Below are 20704 nucleotides of genomic sequence, written 5' to 3'. Positions count from 1 at the left end.
TATATTGGTCTCATTAATCAGTTCAGAGTGTTGTACTAATGAATGGAAATTACTTCCTTTTAAGGTGTTTCTTTTACAATGTAGTTTCTTCTACAGAACCAATGTGTCTCCATTCTACATACTAAGGAAATATCAGTAATGAAAAAAAAATTAAAGGGGTATACAGATTTAAAGGATTACAATACTAAATGTGAAACTCACTCTGTTTTGGTTTTTTTCCATTTCTTTATGTGATTGACTGTAAATCTTAAAATAACCTGAGCAATTCGCATTGCTCTGTTGCACAGTATCTTATTGCACCATACATATAATGATGACATACTGAACATATGGTTGAGAAATACGATTAAGGAAAACCTAGACTGATAAACTGGTAATATAATCACAAGCAAAATTCTCACAAGTTTCTAAAATATGACAGGAGATTAAAAAAAACTGTAAATTTTCTTTGTGCTTTAAGAAAAGCAATTGAAATATTCTTCTACTTTTTTTCTTTTCTTTTGAGAAATAATAGCCTCTAGGCAATGAAATCCCTTAAAAATGCAAACATCTGGGAAAGGAAAAAACAAAGCACAATGGTAAATGTATAGAGACAACCACTCAGACATGTCAAAGATGTTTCTACTAGCATACAAGAGAATTAAAAAAAAACACTGAAGAAAGAATGGTGAAAGATGAAAAAAAAAAAGAGAAAAAAGACTGACAAGGGAAGGACAAAGGCACCCAAGAGGAACTTCTGTCCTAGGACATAAAAGCAGCAGCTATCCTGTTTTTGCAATGTGCTTCAAAGAGCAATTCTGTTTTTTCTCTAACCACGTTCCAGGGTGCCTCAGAACCATCCTGCCATATTTTCTTTCCTTTAAAGCAGACTAGTTCCAACCACACTACTAGAGCATTGGAAGAGATCCTTGGGATTGGTTATGTATGCCACAGACATCCATCTGCTCTGCGTTACAATGCCAGCTAATTCCCTCTGACCGCTCCAGCCCTTTGGACATCACCAGCACAACCAGAGGGCTGCTGTGCAGGGCTGCCACACGGGTGCTTGGAGGGTATACGACCAGGGGCACTGTGTGCCCCAGAGCAGATGGGAAATCTTGGCAGGTCCACTCACACTGCCGGATGACCAGTTAGGGTGCTGGGAGCACAACTATTGAATTAATCGCTGAGCAAAATTAACTACTCTGAGGAGATACATAGCTCCTCCATTCCAGAAAAGAGTCTCAGGTGTGATCTCACAGAATGGTCAGAGTAGGAAGGGACCTCTGGAGATCATCTAGTCCAACCGCCTGCTAAAGCAGGCTCTCCTCGAGCAGGTTGCACAGAATTGCGTCCAGGTCGGTTTTGAATGTCTCCAGAGGAGGGGACTCCATAACCTCCCTGGGCAGCCTGTTCCAGTACTCTGGTTCCTCTCAAAGAAACTTTTCCTCATATGCAGATGGAACTTCTGGTGTTGCAGTTTGTGCCCATTGCCCCTTGTCCTGTCACTGGGCACCACTGAAGAGAGCCTGCCCCCGTCCTCCTGACACTTATCCATAAGGTATTTCTAGACATTGACAAGATCCCCTCTCAGTCTTCTCCAGGCTACACAGCCCCAGCTCTCAGCCTTTCCTCGTAAGGGAGGTGCTCCAGGCCCCTTAATCACCTTTGTAGCCCTGAGCTGGACCCTCTCCAGCAGGTCCCTATCTCTTCTGAGAGCCCAGAAGCAGGCAGAGTACTCTCAATCGCATGCAACATGGGAGTCACCAAGGCAACGGTGTTATGTCTACACATGGTAATTTTTTTGTAAAAGCTTCCACGCACTAGATAAAACATTCTTCACAGCACGTTTAAACTCTTTTTATCCTTTGTCCATCAATTAATCGCTCATCTCACATTTAGGCACAAACATGTCACCACCATTGCAATCATATCCTGATGCCACTCTAATATTATGATCCTTTCACTTATGCAAAAAGCATTGTTTTACATGCAGCGATGCTGTTGAAGTCCTACTTGCTGACTGCCTGTCACCTCTTGAACAAAAATACTTTCTCTAATGGGACTACCTGAGCATGAAACACTACAGAGAACACAGTTCCTAAAACTGCTCTCAGTAATCCATTTATATCATTAATCTCTTCAGAGAAATCTGCAATTCCAAACTTGACTTTTGTCTTTTAAAAATTTGACTTTCAAAAGATCATCTAGTAATTTTAACAAAATTCTGGGGGGAAAAAAGGTAAGATCCTTGTTTCTAAAACATATTCATTTCTGTATCAATTGTTAGCTTCAGCTACTTAAAATCTAGCTATTTGCACAATACTGTGCATTAAGAGCAAGAATACAGAACTGTATAGAATAAAATAGAAGGGATAGAGAAAACACTTGGGGAAAAGCATAAATCCTGATGTTAACTTTTGCACAGGGAGCCTAAAGAGCCACTTGGTATCAAGCTCACACATTAAAGAGAGTGGCATTTCAGGTTAAGTGGGAGCATCTTACTGAGAAGTCTGAAAACAGCTACTCTCTACAGCAAAACTAGTCACATTTCAGTAAATTAATGCCATTACCAGTACCAACATCTCCTTCATTTCTGCTTTTAATCCTCTTGTAAGGATAATAAAGTATCCACGAATCTCTCAGTTCCCTGGGGCAGGATAAGTAGCCCAGCACCCAAAAGGTTAAGATTATCCTGCACAGCTAGAACCACCTGAGACAGACAGTTTTCTGTATCTTTATCTCCCATTGTCCTCTCTGCAACTGCGAATTCTCCCAATAACCACAGCAGCCATCAAGTGAAGTCTGTTGGGGTTTTTTTTTTGATCAATTTTCATCCCTTCTAACAGCTTTCCTGCTGCCCAAGTGTAAGAGGGATCAGAAGCAGCCAGGATGTTAGTTTTCATCCCCAATTATAAAGCAACTAGACTTCTTCTAAGTGTTCTTATTTGTGTTTTTGCTGACCCTTCTGCAGATGGCTGGAATATTCTCAGTACAGAAAAGAAGGGTTAAAGAAAATTCTGGATAATGAGAACTGTAATATGGATTAGAAGCATAAATTCTATTTTTTGTTTCAAAAAAACATACACGCTGCATAATATTCAATTCCTTTAATGTGAAGACACCAATATTAAAAAAAGAAATACGACATGGTTATTTTAATTATGTAAAACTGTAATTGGCATTTACTGCGTAGGGCTTCAGAGGGATAGAAGCATGGGATGGAAAGCTGATTTTTTCATTAAATAGCTGCCCCAAGGCAGATACATTCTGAACAAAGCACCTTTTCAGGAGATATACCTGTCCCATGGAGAGCACAACAAAGGGAATGAGGAAGGGGAGGCAGGAAGCCTGAACAAGGAGAGAATGATGTGAAAAGAGTCCACTGGAAAAGAGGAAAAAAGGATAAAAGAGAAAGTAGGAAGTGGGATGGAGTGGCATGGTATGGTCTAATAAAGGTTACGTGACTTAATAAGAAAAAGAATCCTTCAAAGGAGAAGGGGTACAAAAAGGGAAAGGAAGAAATTAAAAGAGTACATCTAAAGGATGAGGAGGACTAAAATTAAGATGGAAGAAGAGAAAAACCCCAACAAACCTCTCTCCAAAGAATAGGAAGGAAAATGAAAAATAATAATAATAAAAAAAAATCATATCCACGCATACAGGTCACTTCAGGGAGGAAAAGGCTCCCACCAGTTTGAGCCTGCTGTATTGTACATTTGACTATATGGCATTCCTCAGCACTCTTGACTGCTTAAGGAGCATTAAAAAGATGAGTCATCAGAGACAGAGATAAGGGCAGATGAGTCCAGGACTATCTCTTTTTCATCTCCACTTACCTCCCTCCTGCTTTGCCCCAAGGTGGCTCAGAAGTTAGGCTCAGAAAGAATCTGGAAAGAACATCTCCCTGCCTATTTTTCTAAGAGGAGGGGTGGTATCAAAAAAATTGTCCCCTAATCAGCTGCATATGCTCCCACTAGCAGAAGAGGGGATTCATGCCTGCCTCTCCATAAGAGAGCTGAACATTTGACAACACCAAAAATTGATACGTGGTAGAAGATAAGCCATCTCCATTACTCATTCATTTTCTTTTGAACATGAGGGAACTGCACTTACAAAGCCTGCTGACACTCCGCAGCAGTAATATAGCAATGGAAATGACCATTCATACTATGCTAAACAACAAAAACGCTAAGAAAAAGGGATCTAATTTTCTAGGACCTTCTGTGGATTCAAAATTAGAGGCTTTGATGCATCACCACTTGGCTTCGCTCGTATGGCAGAGTTGTTGTCTGACACGTCAGCAGAGAGCATGTTTTTGAACGGTGGAAATATCTGACCTGCTACTATTTTTTTTCCCTTTTCTACTCATCTCCCAAGGAACCAAACAAAACTAGAGCAGCACTGATGAGGCAGCAAAAGAACACTGAATCCTGAGGTTCCCATACTTCGTAACTCTCAAGAGTTTTTCCCAAAGGCTTTCTGCAGATGCCACTGAATAGTTTAAGTCTTTGTAACCACAGGAGTATACTTTTCACATTTCTTTAAATACATTTTAAGTTCTGTTGCAATCATGGCAGTACAGTAAAAGGAACCAGAAACACAAACGTACGGTAACTACAACTTAATTCTGCCAGGATTTAAGCCTTTGCACTAACCATCATCACTATAGATGAAAGGTGAGTACACTGATTATAGACTGTTTAGTTTCACATTTTACTATTTCTGGATCAACGTTAGCTAAAAATTCTATACTGCTAACCACATAAAAAAAAAAGTTAAACATCTTTTAATCATTCCTTTGATTATTTTCCTGCCTTCAAATTTCTTGAACCTTCAATGGAAGCAGCATCCTATCCATGACTCCAAAATACATACATATATGCCTGCCAGTTTAAAATTCCAGGTGCAAAATCCATAGTCACTGTCTGCTCCTTTAAGATACGACAGAAAAGATTAAATCTGGGGCAGAACAGCATACAGGAACACCGACATTGCTAAAGCATGCATGAAGGATATGGAAGCTTCCCCAACTTCCCTAGCACAAAATCGGTGCTACAGGGTACTTACTTCTAGAGATGTGTGGTTAAAATGCTTATGTTTAAGCATTTTATTCTTTACAACCTTGCATTTTAACTCTCTTAAGGAATTTTTCACACACAAAGGGGGAAAAAATATGGTCTGTTATGGTCACGATTATAAAAAAGTGTTACATGGTAACGAAGCAAAGCTGCATACAAGGTTCAAGATTGAATCAAAAGAACAGCCAGATGAAATTATTTAACAGAAATTTTGATCTGAGTGTTACTAATGATAAAACAATTGGATAAACCTGGCCAGGCTGTACTGTTTTACTCTGCTATTATTCTGCTGGTCTTTCTCTACAACACCATCCATTTTAATGCCTAGCTAACAGTATAAATAACTGTAATAGGGGAGGGAAGAATTTGCCTTTCAGGCTCAAAGCAGTGCAAGTACACTGGCCCATTCCTCCGCCCTGCCCAGGAATGTCCCTCAGGGCCTCCTGTCCCAGAAGGCTTGGCAAACCAGTTTATTCCAGAGGGCTTTTCGGAAGCTAGAAAGGAGTTTTAGCACATATCTAACCCATCCTCCCTCTCTGCCTTCAGGTTTACTGGCTTAGGCACACACTAGTCAGAATTCATGACAATTAAAGGAGACAACAGAGGCTTCCAAATGGGAGACCATATTAAAATAAGAAATAATTTATCCGTACAAAACTGTAAACAAACAGAAAAACATCCTGTATTACAAGCCACTGATGAAAGGCCTTGAGGAAATAGATCATGAAGGACATCTGAAGAAAAATACTGCAGTGAATTTTGAAAACTATAAGTTACAGGTGGGGCATAAGTAACAATTTTATGTTGTATCTCTTGAAAAATGCATTATAAAGACTTGAGAAAGAAGGATTATCTTCAAATTAGCCAGGCAAATATGGCCAAAATTATACATACCTGGAGACACATAAGATCTAGACTTGGAAACTGAAGCTTACAAGGTACCAATCACTACTGTTTCTGTCGGTGGATACTTTTTATCTGAGCGTTATGTTGTGATCTGATGTCAACAAGATTCAAATCGTGAAGTGCTTCTTTCTAATTTTTCAGTACCAGTAAAAATGTCTTTTAATTAATGAAAAACAGATCTTTGGACACTTACCATACGTTTGTAATCACAAGCAACTTCTTTATTAACATACCGCTGCTCTAAGAAACTTTATCTTTCAGCATTTCCATTTTTATCATCCCCATTTAGAACGCCTGCTGGCAAATCAGCAGCATGTCGGAAATGGGTGAAGAACATGAAGATATACAAGTGCAAATTTCAGGAAGTCTGTTGCTCCCACTATGCTATATACTTTTGGCCAGTAAAACAATGAAGTACTTAGCTCCAAAACCCCACGTTGCGCATCTCATCCCAGTAGCAATTACAGCAAGAGTCCAGCTGTAAAAACCTGATGGAGTTGCTGTGCAGATTTAAAGAATCAAAAGCACAACTCATAAATTGTAAGTGCTTCACTGGCTCTCTGAAGCATCTTCGATGCTGGTGTACACAGAGTGAGGGGTGCAAGGTCACTCCTATCCTCGCTTTTTCACTGCTCAACAGAGGACAACCTACCAGAAAGTAACCCAGACTCAAGAAACAAGCACGGACAGTATTTTAAACCTTTCCTGAACACACTGTAGGATACCACTGAGGGGAAAGAAGGAAGCGCATGACAAAAAAACCCCTTTGTGTTCTTTGGATTTAAGAATGAACAAAACAAGCCCCCTTTACACCCACTACTAGCAACAAAACCAAGGAAAAGCTTTACCCTTCTTCCAAGCTGCCTGAATGAACTAAAAGATCCAAACAGCAGCAGCTACTTTGTACTCAGTGACAGCCAAGTCAGCCTTCTATATATTCAGCTATCACAACATATGTTTTTCTACAAATAAATTCCATTATATGTTGTCTGCATAGGTACTGCAGTGTTAAATTAAAGCTTTAAGAAATGCACATAAAATAATATATAAGAGAATATTTCATCTGGAGTCTCCAGGTTACAGCAATGATGGGATGTTTACTGCTGATTACTGTAAAACATGGTACATATCACCACAAAGATGAGTTGGACTGACGGTAGAATTTACCGTTACTGAATTCCTTTTAATTTGCAAGTATCCCCTACTTAGAGTATTTCTAAATTGAGATTTTTTTTTTTTTTCATGCTAACAAAGTATCCCGTTACATACACAGAGCTGTTCTTTGACATTTTAACTGGCTGCTGCTAACTGTTGTGGGATTCATCTTCAAGTGAAGAATAGCAATAAAGAGGCGAATTAATTCATTTCTCTGTAACCATAGCAGGGATACTAGTGTAAACATACAGAATTCCCACGGAGAGAATAATTTTAGTCCTTTGTAATAAATGATCAGCAGCTTAGCAGACAGATACATCCTTACTTTTTTTCCCCCCCCCCCCTCCTGGCTCAGAGAACATATCTCGTACCTATGAATTCTAACGATTAAAATAATTCTGCCCATTACTTTGCCACATTCCAGTATGCATACTCAAGTATGTAATGCAATAAACTATGCCTGAATGGTCTGTTTACCCCACAGCAAGTTACTAGGAAAACTCTTTTCCCTTAAAGGATTTGTCTCATTGAATCGCGCAGGCTGGCAAAAAGCCAAGGAAAGCTGGTGCTTAAGCAACCAAGACTGAGCAGTGCCTGTGTGCATTGCAATCTCAGCCAACCGCAGTAAATGTTATTGGAGTTTTTGTGCTGTAAAATTGCTGCTTTCATGCCCACTGCATCTGACAATAGGAATCCTTGGCCTTGCATGAGAGAGGAAGGCTGATGTGCCTTCCAGTCAGATCTCTGCATCTTCAAAAGTAGGGTTACTACTCCTGTGTACTCCTAATGGGTTAGTGACAAATAAATTCATGTCAATGCTACGTCAGACACGGAAAGATACTAAATGGAGAAGCCTTTTGTGTATAAGGTAGAAAAGCTCTGCTTTATTGATTTATTTAATTATTAAATTATGCTTTAAGCACACTCTTAAGCTTTCGAAATACCTAGTAATATTTAGAAAGAAAAAGGATGTTAAATTAAAGGTGCCCAATGTTTAGCCTTTTACTTTTCAAAGCAACTTTGAGACAGGCTCCGTTTTCACAATCATCCAGTGCACACCTATTTATTTTTTGCTTACTGATTCAAGCACAAAATCCTCGGTATTTCTCCTAGGAAAGAATGCAACAAGGATCTGCCAGCAGAATTTGTGAGCCCCGTTTACTTCCAGTAACATATTTAAAGCACTAAAACATTGTTCTCTAACTTAACAGGTAGCCAAAACAGAGTTCAAGTGGAAGCCAAAAGGCAATGAGGAGACAAACCACATTTTTTGTTGCTGACTAATGCTCTATTTTTTTGCTACAGGGACTTTTTCAACACTATAGAATAAAATGTGTGTTGCAATTGCATTACAATGACTTAACTCCTGCATTAACGCCCACTGGCAACTTCCATTTAATCCAACAGCAACCTGGCTTTCCTCAGAAGTACAGAATCAGGCCCTAGCAATCATCAGCATTCAGCAGAGCTAAGGAATAAATGAAGCATTTTATGTATCTGCAGAGCTTTTTTTCTTCGACAGTGACTAAAGACTCAGTCCCAGCTGGAGGAGGAAACTTCACAAGCAAGAGGGCAGGACAGTCCATGTTATCCTTAATAATTTTATACATTTTGCACCAAGCTGGTAGATATTTGGTGCTCTCCAAAGCACTAGGTCCTCACAATAAGCAGGACTACATAACTGATATGAGTTTAGCTAAAATAAAAAATGAAATTACTAACTAAGCTCCCAGAGCTGGAAAAAAACCCATGATTTGTTTGTTTGCTTGTTTTTTAAAAACCACCCCTAATGAGAACAGCCTAAAGACTAAGAAACAAGAAGATTAAAAAAAAAATAAAGATTTTCAAAAGCTCACAGCCTTCAATTCATTGTATGTTTCCGGAAGAAGTTTTGTATTCTAAAAGCTATCAAGATTTGGTGAGCATTGGAGCTGATAGGAAAGGATGGTGAAACTCTTAAGTTCAGGCTGTTGCCACTGAGCGATGAACAAATAAATGGGAGCATGTGTAAAATCTTGAGTCTTCCCTTCCTAAGTAGGGCTTTAAAAAAAAAAAAAAATCTATTGTGATACAAAGTTAAAAATATTACACCTTTCTCTGAAATAAAATAATGAAAGATCATAAGTAATGGAGTTTAACGTGATGATGTGAGACACGTGCATCTGATCCTGACCTCATAAGAGTTATTTGCTGCGCGCAAGCACACCTTGTACCCCCAGAAGTCTGCCTAAGCAGTAGCTGGGTACAGTCCTCAGTTTTGTAACTTTATAACGAAAATTAACTCTCTCTGTGACTGTTTCCTTCTCCTTTTACCTTTTGTATTACAAATTAACTTCTACCATAAATCTGTTAAAGCCTACTTTTCCCCACAAGAACAGTACATCTCGTTTCTGATCATGACTTCAGGATTCTTCCATTAACAAACTGTGACAGAATTTAAATTCAGTCTCCTTATCTTCCAATTGGGAATGTCTGTTCTGTAATCAAGCTAGTAAAAGGAAACATTGTGCATGCAAGCACTAGCAAGCACATAAGGGATGCATTTTTCACTCTCATGTTCATCTATACTGCCAGGTACATGTTTGTTCAGTTTAAGCAATCTGATATTTGGATGCAGCTTTCTTCCTTTGATAAAACTGTGTTCTGCTTTTGCATTTCACCGTATTTCAGAATCAGTTTATCTTCACAGATTTTCTTAACTTGCATGATTTTTTTGTAATATGCTTTTTGATGGGGATGGAAGGAGGGGACGAAATGTGTCTGCATCAGATGATATCTGCAGCACGATACACAGTTGGCAGGTTGTCCAATCTGGCATGCATTCAAATAGAAGATGGATAATTTGTCACCCTGAATCCTTTGATTTGTGAAGAGGCCGTAATCATCTTTGTAAAGATATTTTGCAGTTAATGATACAGGAGGCATGGAGGAGACTGTTCTTTGAAGGCTACAAAGGCCACAATCTGAGGAGAAATAATTGGTCTTGGCTCTTCTATTAAGTAACAGAGATCAAAAACTACAAAAATCTTTAAGAGAAAAACATGACTTAAAACAATCAGATATGAGAACTAATTGCTCACCACTTTACAAAATTTGATTTTGGAGGGGTGAGGGTAAGATTGGGGAACTGTAATTTGCTCTTGGCAAACAGACTGAATGCTTAATTAAACTGAACAAATGTACATTTTTGTACATTAAGGGAACAATGTTGACAGAAGTTTGGCTTAAAAACACAAGAAAGAGGATAAAAAGACGTATTCATGAAATTGAAATCAAATATCAAAAAAGGATCAAAAATAAATCGGCTATCATTCAAGAGACATTTTTTAAGTTTTTAAAGCAACCGTATTTGCCCCAAGCACGCAGAACAGATAAATCTGTTGATCTGTACCCAAAGGATACTGGCCTTCCTGCATTGCCTGATTTTTGACCGTCAGAGATTAAGTGCTTCTGTAGCTACCAAGGAAGCCTGCAAGCACTGCTATACAGTGGCTGAAATACAAGTCTCCGGCCTCAGAAATACATGTATTTTTATAGCAAGAACTTATTCCATATTTACAGAAAGCTTGTCAGATATCTCTATCCAGCATCACAGGCATTCTGAATTTATGGGTATCAAGCATGTTTGCTTCAGAAATATTTACAAGAACATGCACATGCCCAGAAGACATTGGTAGTTTCCACTGAGAACAGGCAACCTTATTTTGTAATTTTGCAAGATATAAAACGGTCCAGCAAGTGGGAAAAGAAAGTGTCTGCTTTGCAAAGGATTTATTATGGAAGGTGTGGACAATTTCAGTCCAGCCTGGGCAGCAGGACAAACTGGGGCTTTTTTGGTTACATTTAAACAAGACAATGCATTGCAACATGCATGCAGCTAATGGAACACACTTACAGTAACTTAGTACCACAATCTCTGTTACAAACTACAAACTTATGTACACCTGATTTGAAACGCACACAGATATTGCTAGAAAAGGTTACCTCAGTCCACCTTCTCCTAAGCAAACGTAGGTTTGTTCTCAGCAGTATGACTGATATTTTTTATTTATTTTAACTTCATGTTACAAAGTGACAGAGGTTCTGTCACTTCCCTTGGGATAGACCTAGGTATCTTTAATGCAGCTCACCGTTGGAGAGTTTTCCCTGCTGATGTGTCCAATCTTTCCTTATTTTCATCCTACAGCTTTTAATTATATCTCTACATGGTATAAAACATGCTTCATTCCATCTTGGGTTACTGGTTTCCCTTTGTCAGCACTTAATTAGTACTTAGGCTATGTAGAGAGTCAAAAGTTTTATTCGCTTACCTATTCCCATATATTAACACCTCTAACCTTTTAATTGTTTTCATCCAAATATATATGAACAGCAGAATAAATAGTAATAATTCTAGAAGTAATAAGAGAATTTGACAGGAACTTTGAAAGACCAAGAGGCCCAAATTCAAAACTCAGACTCCATTGATGCTATGTCTGTGATTCCCTCTTTGCTGATGTATATGTATACCCAGCTCAAACCGTACTTGTTAGTCAGACCATGTTGCAGATTTATGCCTAATTAAAGTTCTCTATCACCATTTCTCCTCAGATTTTTCTTGAATATTCTGCATCTCAGACCAGCTTACATTTTTCAGTTCTGATTTCACTTTATTAGTTTCTGGCCATATAATTAATGAGCCTTCCTTGTCCTTTTCTATTAATATTTTGTCCCCAGTTGGCACTCAGAACTCTCACTATTTAGTATCATTAGGAAGTGTTTTTAGTGCCTTTTTTACTTCTTCATCCATATAACTAATGATGATGTTAAATAAAACCAAGATTATAGCATAACTCCATGATGTTCTTCAATACAACTCCTCCTAGTTTGATCTATTATTCTTAATTTATTATCACAGACTATTTCTAACAAAGCAAGTCTGAATTCATTTTTCAAGCAACACGTTTTAGGACCAGTGTCTGACTTGAAGACAAATTGTACGTACTGATAAAACAATGAAAAAACTTAATTCATCAATTATGAGATGAGATAAAAATACCTCATTAGATGATGTGCAAGACAACAATGAAAATAAGGTGTGTGGACACCCACAGAGCTTCCAGGGAATTCAGATGTTTGCCAGTTCTCAGAACGATTGACAGAAAAAGAAGTTTACACTTCACCAAAAAAAAGCCAAAACAGCTTTTAAGCATTCAGTTTCTGGCCATCATGTTTGTGTTTCCTTCTCCCCTAGCACTTCTTCCCCCCCTCCTTTTGTTCCCCAATAATCAGAGCTAAACTGCTCTTGAATACATGGCAGGTGACAGCCTTGCTGCTACGTTCTAGGTCAGCAGCACACGCAGTTTCCCTTGTGGAATAACTGTGGCAAAGCAAAGATGGAATAAGGGCTGGGAAGTGTTTTGTAAGCACTAAAGCAGGACAGCCAGAAGGTTACGTGAGGTACTTCCAAGATGTTGGTTAGGACTAATTTAATTTGCCCTGGGTCTTTTCAACATTCACAGGTTATTTCCAGCCTTATCTCAAGCCAGCGCGGTATGAAGGGGGAAATCATGCTGTCCGCTTACCCTCACAGAGGCAAAAGCAAGAGGTGCAAAGGAAGACAAGATGCCTTAAGGTCACTTGCCTCTTCCACTAACTTTTAACACAAATGCCTGCGTGTACTTCCATTTACACTTCAGTTTCATTTGATTCTGGCAGGAAGGAAAAAGCAGAAGTGAGGAGAAGAAGAAATAGCAGATTGCTTAGTTATGGTGGTTATACATTAATTGAGACAGTTAAGCAGAAAAATAAAATATGATAGCTGCAGGGAAAATCTGAAACATTAAAAGCCCCAAATTTACAAATTCAACAAAATTCACACCTATGCTATGTACATGTGTTGCGTCTGGCCATTAACCACTGCCAGGCTTGAGCATTTGGCCTGTATTCTTTTAGGTGCTTGTACAAAAGCAGGTAGTTTTGACTCTGGCTTCTTGACATTGTGGTATGATAAAATAGTAATAATTTCTGTAGGACTGATACTTTTTTATAACCTCTCCCATAAAATTCTAATGAGTCATCATGAACTAAAGTCCTCAAAATATGTTTATAGGAGAATCATGTCACAGAACATTTGGTGTCTGCAGAGTGAGATGTCCTACAATAAGACCTCTGAATATGAAGAGTTCTCATATGTTATCATTCAACCAGCCTTATTAGGTTATTTTTTCTCTTTCACAAATTGAAATTCGGAGTTGTGCTCTAGATATCCAAATTTTTTCTCCTTGCAGGAAACCTTAGCCATTTTGAACTGAAAAGCCCATCAATCTGCAACTCCCATGTGGCTGGAGCAGATCTTGCTTATTGTGCGTCACCTGGCAGACCCTTGATCAAGGACAACTGAAAAACATTTTATATTATACTGAAATCTTTTTCAGATCTTCCCATCAGATGAACTATCATCACAAATTGTTATTAAGAAACATAAGAATCTTGTACAACTTGAATGTTCAAATACACTGTACAAATGCTGCTGTGAAACCCATCTTTCTCTGCTTTGCAACTGAAGTTTTTGCCATATTATTTCCAATTTAGGGGGTAAAATTCCTCAAATCTGAATTTCTATTTCAGACTCTTAATCTCTATTGCCAGTAGTAAGCATTAATATTTAACTGTATCTTTTCTTCAGTCTGTTTAATCTAAGAATCTAGCATTGTATTTCTCATTATAATACATGTCTGTATTGAAAGATAAGCTACCACTAATTTCAATAAATTCCCTTCCGAATTCTGAGAAATCTATAGGTTGTTGTGGAAAAAGATTAAGCAGCTTATCAAGATGCTTAAATAAATTTACATGACTTCTATTGTTTATAAGGAGACTTTATTACATAAACAAACCCTCTCCACCTCAGTCACATTCAAGAATCCTCTTCCTCTAGATTCAGTTCTACCTCCTCACACTTGAACAATTGTTCCTCTTTCCTGCAGACATTCAGATGCTCCTATTTCTTATAAACTAGTTGGCTTTTATGTCTAAAACCAATAAAACTAGCAAATTGTTCTGAGATCAGTAGACAAATAGGCTGACTGCTGGAACAGAGTCAGTATACTGAGCTGCACCACGGAGAAGAGGAAGAACAAGTAGAACAAATTGGAGTGCTGTGTAAAGGAACACTGTTATGAGGGATGGTCCTAAAATTCATCTTCTGAACTTTATAACCTATTAACACACTGCTTTTAGAGAAATGAAATGACTCCTAGTTAAGTTGTCCACAACAGTCCTCATTTGATACAAATTTTTAAAGCTACTAGCAATACCTCCATGAAAATCTTTTCTTCTCATGTGGTAAGCATTTGATAACTGATTTTAGTAATTTTCATTTCTCTTTTAGCTAATTCCTCAAATGAAAGCTAATTCCCATTGGTTAACAAAACAAACTAATCAAACCCAAAGACTTAGATTAATATGATTCTAAACACATAATCAGATCCTTTAAATTTGGAGGGAGCTGATCAAATAAACTACATTGATCAAATGAACTCAGACTAAAGGAAAACAAACAGATGTTTGCATAGACTAAAGAGAGGGTAATTTAACATGCTATTCACATAAAGTCAATATAACTGAAAACAGTTCAATTATATAATTGTTTTTGGTCAGTACCTTTTTTTATCTTAAATGCTTCAGAAGTGATCCTTCACCCCCTGCCAATATAAACATTGGACAAAACCACTCAGAATATGGCACTGGAGGTATTTTGTATCCGTTAACATTAGATAGCAAGGAAAGCTTAATTCATTCAGATGTAAAAGACAACTATGGAAACGCCCCCGCCCCCCACTTTCCTTCTGTGGAAGTGCTACACATGCCGTATTACTTACCATTTTACCTAAAGAAAACACAATACTCAAAATAAGGCTGTACCAAAGGCCACAATTAAATGATATTTACTTTCTAGGGTAAATTTGGGGAATTCATATACTGGTAAAAAGTTATACAACAATGCAAACCACTGAGTAAAAGAAAGCTGTAGCTAACTTAGAAAGTATTAGCTTAATTATTAAATTCTGCTCCTGCCTGTTTTACAAAGAACATTATTTTTTCCCCATCAACAGGCCAACAGTATCAGATGTTTCTCAGTATGAGAAACCAACCATAAGCAAATAAATTAGATATTCCAAATAATATTCATATACGTGCTGGAAGAAAGCATCCTTTCTTCAAGTAATACAAACCCTGATCCTGCAGCTGACTGCAGGAATGAAAACCTGCTACCAGAACACCTATGGTCTTCTCCTCACCCAGCAGAAAAGCAAACAAACCTTACTTAAATTATGGCAATCACAAATACAGTACCAGTGGTTAGCAAGTTGAAGCACTTCTAAAAACAAGTCCAATCTTGTGGAGAGAGTGAAACATCATTAGCTGCATTACATGACTGTCAGCAAGACTAATGATTAAGAGTGTATATATAGATCACCGATTTAGACAGTGGGAAGCAGAAACTGCAAGCACTTCTACTGCACTTATACACTGAAGGGGCCAATCTCAGACACCTGCAGACAGAGGTGACAGGGGGACACAGCAGGAGAGGGGAGGGGACAACGAACATGTACTTACAGAGTATGCTGGGTTCTCCTTCTGCTTGGCAAGTCTTACCAAGAACAACTCTCTCAACATACACCATGGTGTTAACTCCTGCCTTGCTTGTTATCAACCCCCACCCCCCTCCACCCCCCCTATTTTGTCCTGCTAAAAGGCCAACACTTTACTTGCCATGGGACCTGCTGAAATTATTTTGGCTAGTCTGTGGTGAAAGGGGTTAAGGAACAGTTCTCAATACTGGCAAACTCAGACTGGCAAGCAACTGTTCAAAATGTCAGAAGCAGCAACATGCTAAAACCTAAAGGAATGATGAACACATGCTAGTTCCTAGGAGGCTAGAAGATATAAGGAGTTCATCCCAACCATTCAAAATTTTTAACAGCTTTCTCTCACTTTTGCATTTTTTATTCATAGAGGAAGGGCTGGTGGATACAGTAATCTAAATGTATTGACTTATTGAACTACACCAGGCTACCATTTAGATAATGCAGATGTTTTCTAACAGATTTCATAATCCTAAAGGAAAGAAGCCAACTTGATAACATACTCTGATTATGACAATGTATAATTTTTTTGAGTTCTTCACAGATTAAATATGGAGCAAGCTGAACATGCAAAAATAAAGTTATCATTGTCAGTTTTAAAGATCTTAATCCAAGCCCCTAACATAGCAAAAAAACCCCCACAAAAGCCGTCAAATTCACACACACAACTGCTTTTTAGCAGATTGGCCTTTTAGACACAAGACCAAAGCTGCACTCAAAGCTAGGAAGAGAAGCTCAAGCTAGTGTTTTCACTCTGCAAAATAATTCTGTTGAACTAACTGATATGCAGGAAAATACTTCCCCAAACCCCCTCTAGTGGTTCATCTGTAAGAGAGTTCTTTACAATCAAAAGACAAAACCGGTTATTAGAAAATGAAGAGGTTTGCTCCAAGCTTTGTTGATCTACTGGGGAAGGGCTGCGAATTAACGTTATTCTTCCAGTCTGCCTACTGCAAGAAAATCTGTTCAAGCATACAACAAAAATGGAACACTGTGGCTACTGTTTTTCGTGTAAATAATAATAATAATAAAAAAGTTAAAATGTGGTTTCTTAGGGCATGATGTCTAAGTGGGCATTGGTGTTTCAAATACATGTCACTCCTGTTGGTTACTCATACTGATTGGGAGTATGAGAAACATGGGAACATATATCTCAGGAGCCATTGTTGCCTCCTCTCACCACACAGCTCTCTTCCTCTAGATCTCCTTCTCCAATCTAGACTGCCCTATCCAGTAACATAGAAATCCCATTCTCCTGACCCAGCGAAATTAAAGGAACAGATGGAACCTGCTGAACTTGATGAGGCAGATAACTTTCACATTATTCTGAAGCTAAACATCACGACAGTTTAATCAACTTCAGCCTATCCTTTAAAAAGCAGAACTAAAGGCTAGTCATTTGCTACAAATTACATAATAAATCATCAATGGCTATTGTTTCATATAAGTATGGCATATTAAAATAACTTCAATGAGCTTCTATATACTAGAAGTTAGTTTCTACTCTTGCATATCCTACAGTAAAGTAGAAACATAATTTGCTACATTTAAAGGAAAACCAGTTTAAAATACAAAGTAATGTTGATATCTTTAATTTTTATTAGTCGATTTTGTAAAAGGATGGAAAATAAAAGGGTATTCAAACTATAGACAAAGTGTCCTCTTCTTACCATGACCTGGGACAGACACTGAAATAGTACCGGTCTGTACTAGATATGAGCTGGCAGTATAGTCCTCATCTGTATCAGAGTCCTGAACTGGCTGGCTGGCGTTATTACTTAATAACCACCTCTGGTTGTCATGGAGATTGGGTGATGGAGGAGGGGAGTGTAAATGTTCAGTAACTGATGGACTAGATGAGGAGGATGGCATGGGAGGACCTATGAAAAAAAATAAAAATTAATTTAAAATATGGATCAAGATATCACATGAACAACAAATCATTTTTTGCATCACTGAAAGGCGAATAGTCTATTTCAAACAATAAAAAGAGATGGACAAAGAAGATATGACAATTATCTGTAATAAACCGGTTTAGAAAACCTAACGCAATGCCACGACTTGTTATTTCAATGGACAGTGTCTATCAACTACCTAGACTTCCAATGTCTCTGCAACACAGAATGACAGAGGAACAGGTGCCAAACTTAACGAAGTATTTTTTGTACAACCATTCAGAAAACACATGATTTTCTATTATTCAAGCCTTTCCGCAGTATAGAAGTACTGAAATATATGGCCAAATACAGGGCTGCTTCTTTCAGTGGGATACTCCAGTCCAAAATCTAGTTATGGAAAAAAAAAATACAGACCAACAAAGAAACAGGAACAGCTTTCCAAGCTCACACATACAGGGAAACTCAGCCCTGAATTGCTACCATGAGTTACTATGACAGGAATTTCAGTTTTTACCAGCATTTCTCAGACACATACACTATTTAAAGTCTATTAAAATGTTTCACCTGTAAAACTTGAGTCTATCTGCACAAGTTGTTTTAAAACATGCATATGCAATGACTACATCCCATTTCTACATCTTGAAAGCATTGTAAAGGCATCACGGAGGAAGACAGATTTAAACAAAGCTTTAGGATATCATAACAATGCATTTAGTCCTCCAATGGAACAACGATTAAACGTGGTAAACAGCAGAGAAAGCGTCACCTAATTTACCCTGTGAATACATTCGTTCTTTACGGTATTTAGTCAGCACCGATCTCACCCTGTAAGGGTAAGACTGCTGGACTACTTCTGAATATAGTATTATGTTGCCTACAGGTAGGGAATTGTACCAGAAAATAAAGTAGCTTTACTACATACTTTATGTTAAAAGAATTAGATTAACCTGCACGGATACCATTCATAACTATGAATCTATATTTATATTAAAGGAAGAGAGTGGGGTTTTTCCATCATGTAATGACTTGTTTTTATGGTACTCAATAGTATAGTTATGCTGGAGAGGTGCAGCACCCTTCAGCATTATATTTAAGATTAACACAACAAATCATATTGGCACAAAAAGCTTGAGCTACCTTCCCTTGATCTCCCTTGTACACTGCCAGAATCACCTTAATTTTTGATTTTTTTTCTGTCATATTCAGTTTAGCCATTTATCCCACCACATTGTATCTTAAAAGATCTCGAGAACATGTTGCTAAACCCTAACCAATCGTTTTCCCTGGAAAGAAACTTGTGACAGCCTCACAACAAACCATTTGCTTAATTCTTCCATGTCATTTACCTCTTCTTGTATTGAACAGCACAATACGTATCATTACCAATTTAAGATTCAGGTTTGGTTCTGGAAGTAAAGCGAGCACTTGCTATTACTCAAGTAACTCCTGCGTGAAACTGAAGGTTTATAGCCATGGAAATAACAAGGACGGGGGAACAACATTTTACAGGGCTCTACATGGGAATCTGGAAGTAAAGATTGGGCATGTTTTAAAGTTCAAGATAAAGTGACACCAGATTTTCTTGCTACACCTTGATTTTTTTACATTGCTTATTTCAGTAATCTGGATTTGTAGTTATTTCCTGATGGAGTATTTAATGCACTATTTATGATATATTCAAACTGATGTAGATAGCTATTACATTTAATTTTTTCAATAACTGCAATAACAGTTAACAGTTTTTCAAACACAAATTAGCTCATTAACACTCGTTAACTTTTGAACACAACAGAGCCTTGGTTACATAAACAGTAATCATACAAAATATCCAGTTGCCTGAGAATGTGTCATGTTGAAGGTGCCTTAATTATTTTGTGAGTTACCTCATTTATCCAAATTTATTAATTGACTCAGTGCTACTGGCTAGTTCACACTGCACTGGACTGATGAGTTGCCATCCAGAACGAGCATCACTTTAGGTGCTCGGGCTTACTGGGTTTCTCAGTTCAGAAAACACTGTGTGTCAGGTGTGGGGTGGAAGCAGGGGACTACTAGCAAAGCTCCCACTGCTACACTCAGTGGGTATAGATCTCTGCCACTGCAGAAATCGGGTGATAAGGGCTTTAACACCACCAGCAAGTTACACAATTTTGGTGATTTGATTTTTATAAACCAGTGTAACACTGGAAAGCAGGTCTTAGAATTATAGAATCATTTAGGTTGGAAAAGATATTTAAGACCAAGTCCAACCACTAACCTAACACTACCATGTCCACCACTAAACCATGTCCCTAACCACCACATCGACACACCTTTTAAATACCTCCAGGGACGGGGACTCCACCACTTCCCCGGGCAGCCTGTTCCAATGCTAGACAGCCCTTTCGGTGAAGAATTTCCTCCCTAATAGCCAAGCTAAACCTCCCCCGCACAGCCTGAGGCCATTTCCTCTTGTCCTATCGCTTGTTACTTGGGAGCAGAGACCAGCACCCACCTCGCTACAACCTCCTTGCTGCAGGGAGTGATGAGGTCTCCCCTGAGCCCCTTCTCTCCAGGCTCAACAACCCCAGTTCCCTCAGGCGCTCCTCATACAACTTGTCCTCTAGACCCCTCACCAGCTTCGGTGTCCGTCTTTGGACTTGCTCCAGCACCTCAATGTCCTCCTGGTAGGGAGGGGCCCAAAACCGACCACAGGATTCAACATGGGGCCTCGCCAGTACCGAGTCCAGGGGGACAATCACTTCCCTAGTCCTGCTGGCCACATCAGTATTTCTGACACAAGCCAGGATGCTGTTGGCCGCCTTGGCCACCCGGGCACACTGCTGGCTCATGCCCAGCCGGCTGCTGACCAGCGCCCCAGGCCCTTTCCCCCAGGCCCTTCCCAGCCGCTCTCCCCCAGCCTGTAGCGCTGCGGGGGGCTGGTGTCACCCACGGGCAGGACCCGGCACTGACCCGTGTTCAACCTCATACAGCTGGCCTCGGCCCATCGGTCCAGCCTGTCCAGATCCCTCTGCAGAGCTTTTATATCCTCAAGAGATCAACGCTCCCCCCCAGC

At 38.8% G+C, this 20704-nt stretch overlaps 1 protein-coding gene across 9 annotated transcripts in view; it reads right to left on the bottom strand.

Annotated features, from left to right (window-relative positions):
• The window catches only part of TENM3 (teneurin transmembrane protein 3), a 323373-nt gene that overhangs the window by 155033 nt on the left and 147636 nt on the right, over window positions 1–20704 (bottom strand). For 8 of the 9 annotated variants that reach the window (XM_055714055.1, XM_027814146.2, XM_055714069.1 and 5 more), the window contains one exon: window positions 17422–17631. The exons of the other annotated variant lie outside the window; for it this stretch is intronic. In XM_055714055.1, the coding sequence (XP_055570030.1) occupies window positions 17422–17631 (210 nt within the window). The remainder of the gene's footprint in view (window positions 1–17421; window positions 17632–20704) is intronic. 9 annotated transcript variants of the gene reach the window in all.

Source organism: Falco cherrug, chromosome 1 (genome assembly GCF_023634085.1).
Source record: "Falco cherrug isolate bFalChe1 chromosome 1, bFalChe1.pri, whole genome shotgun sequence".
NCBI lineage: Eukaryota > Metazoa > Chordata > Aves > Falconiformes > Falconidae > Falco > Falco cherrug.
The sequence above is the reverse complement of the archived record's forward strand: the minus strand, read 5'-3'. Positions and strand labels throughout refer to the sequence as shown.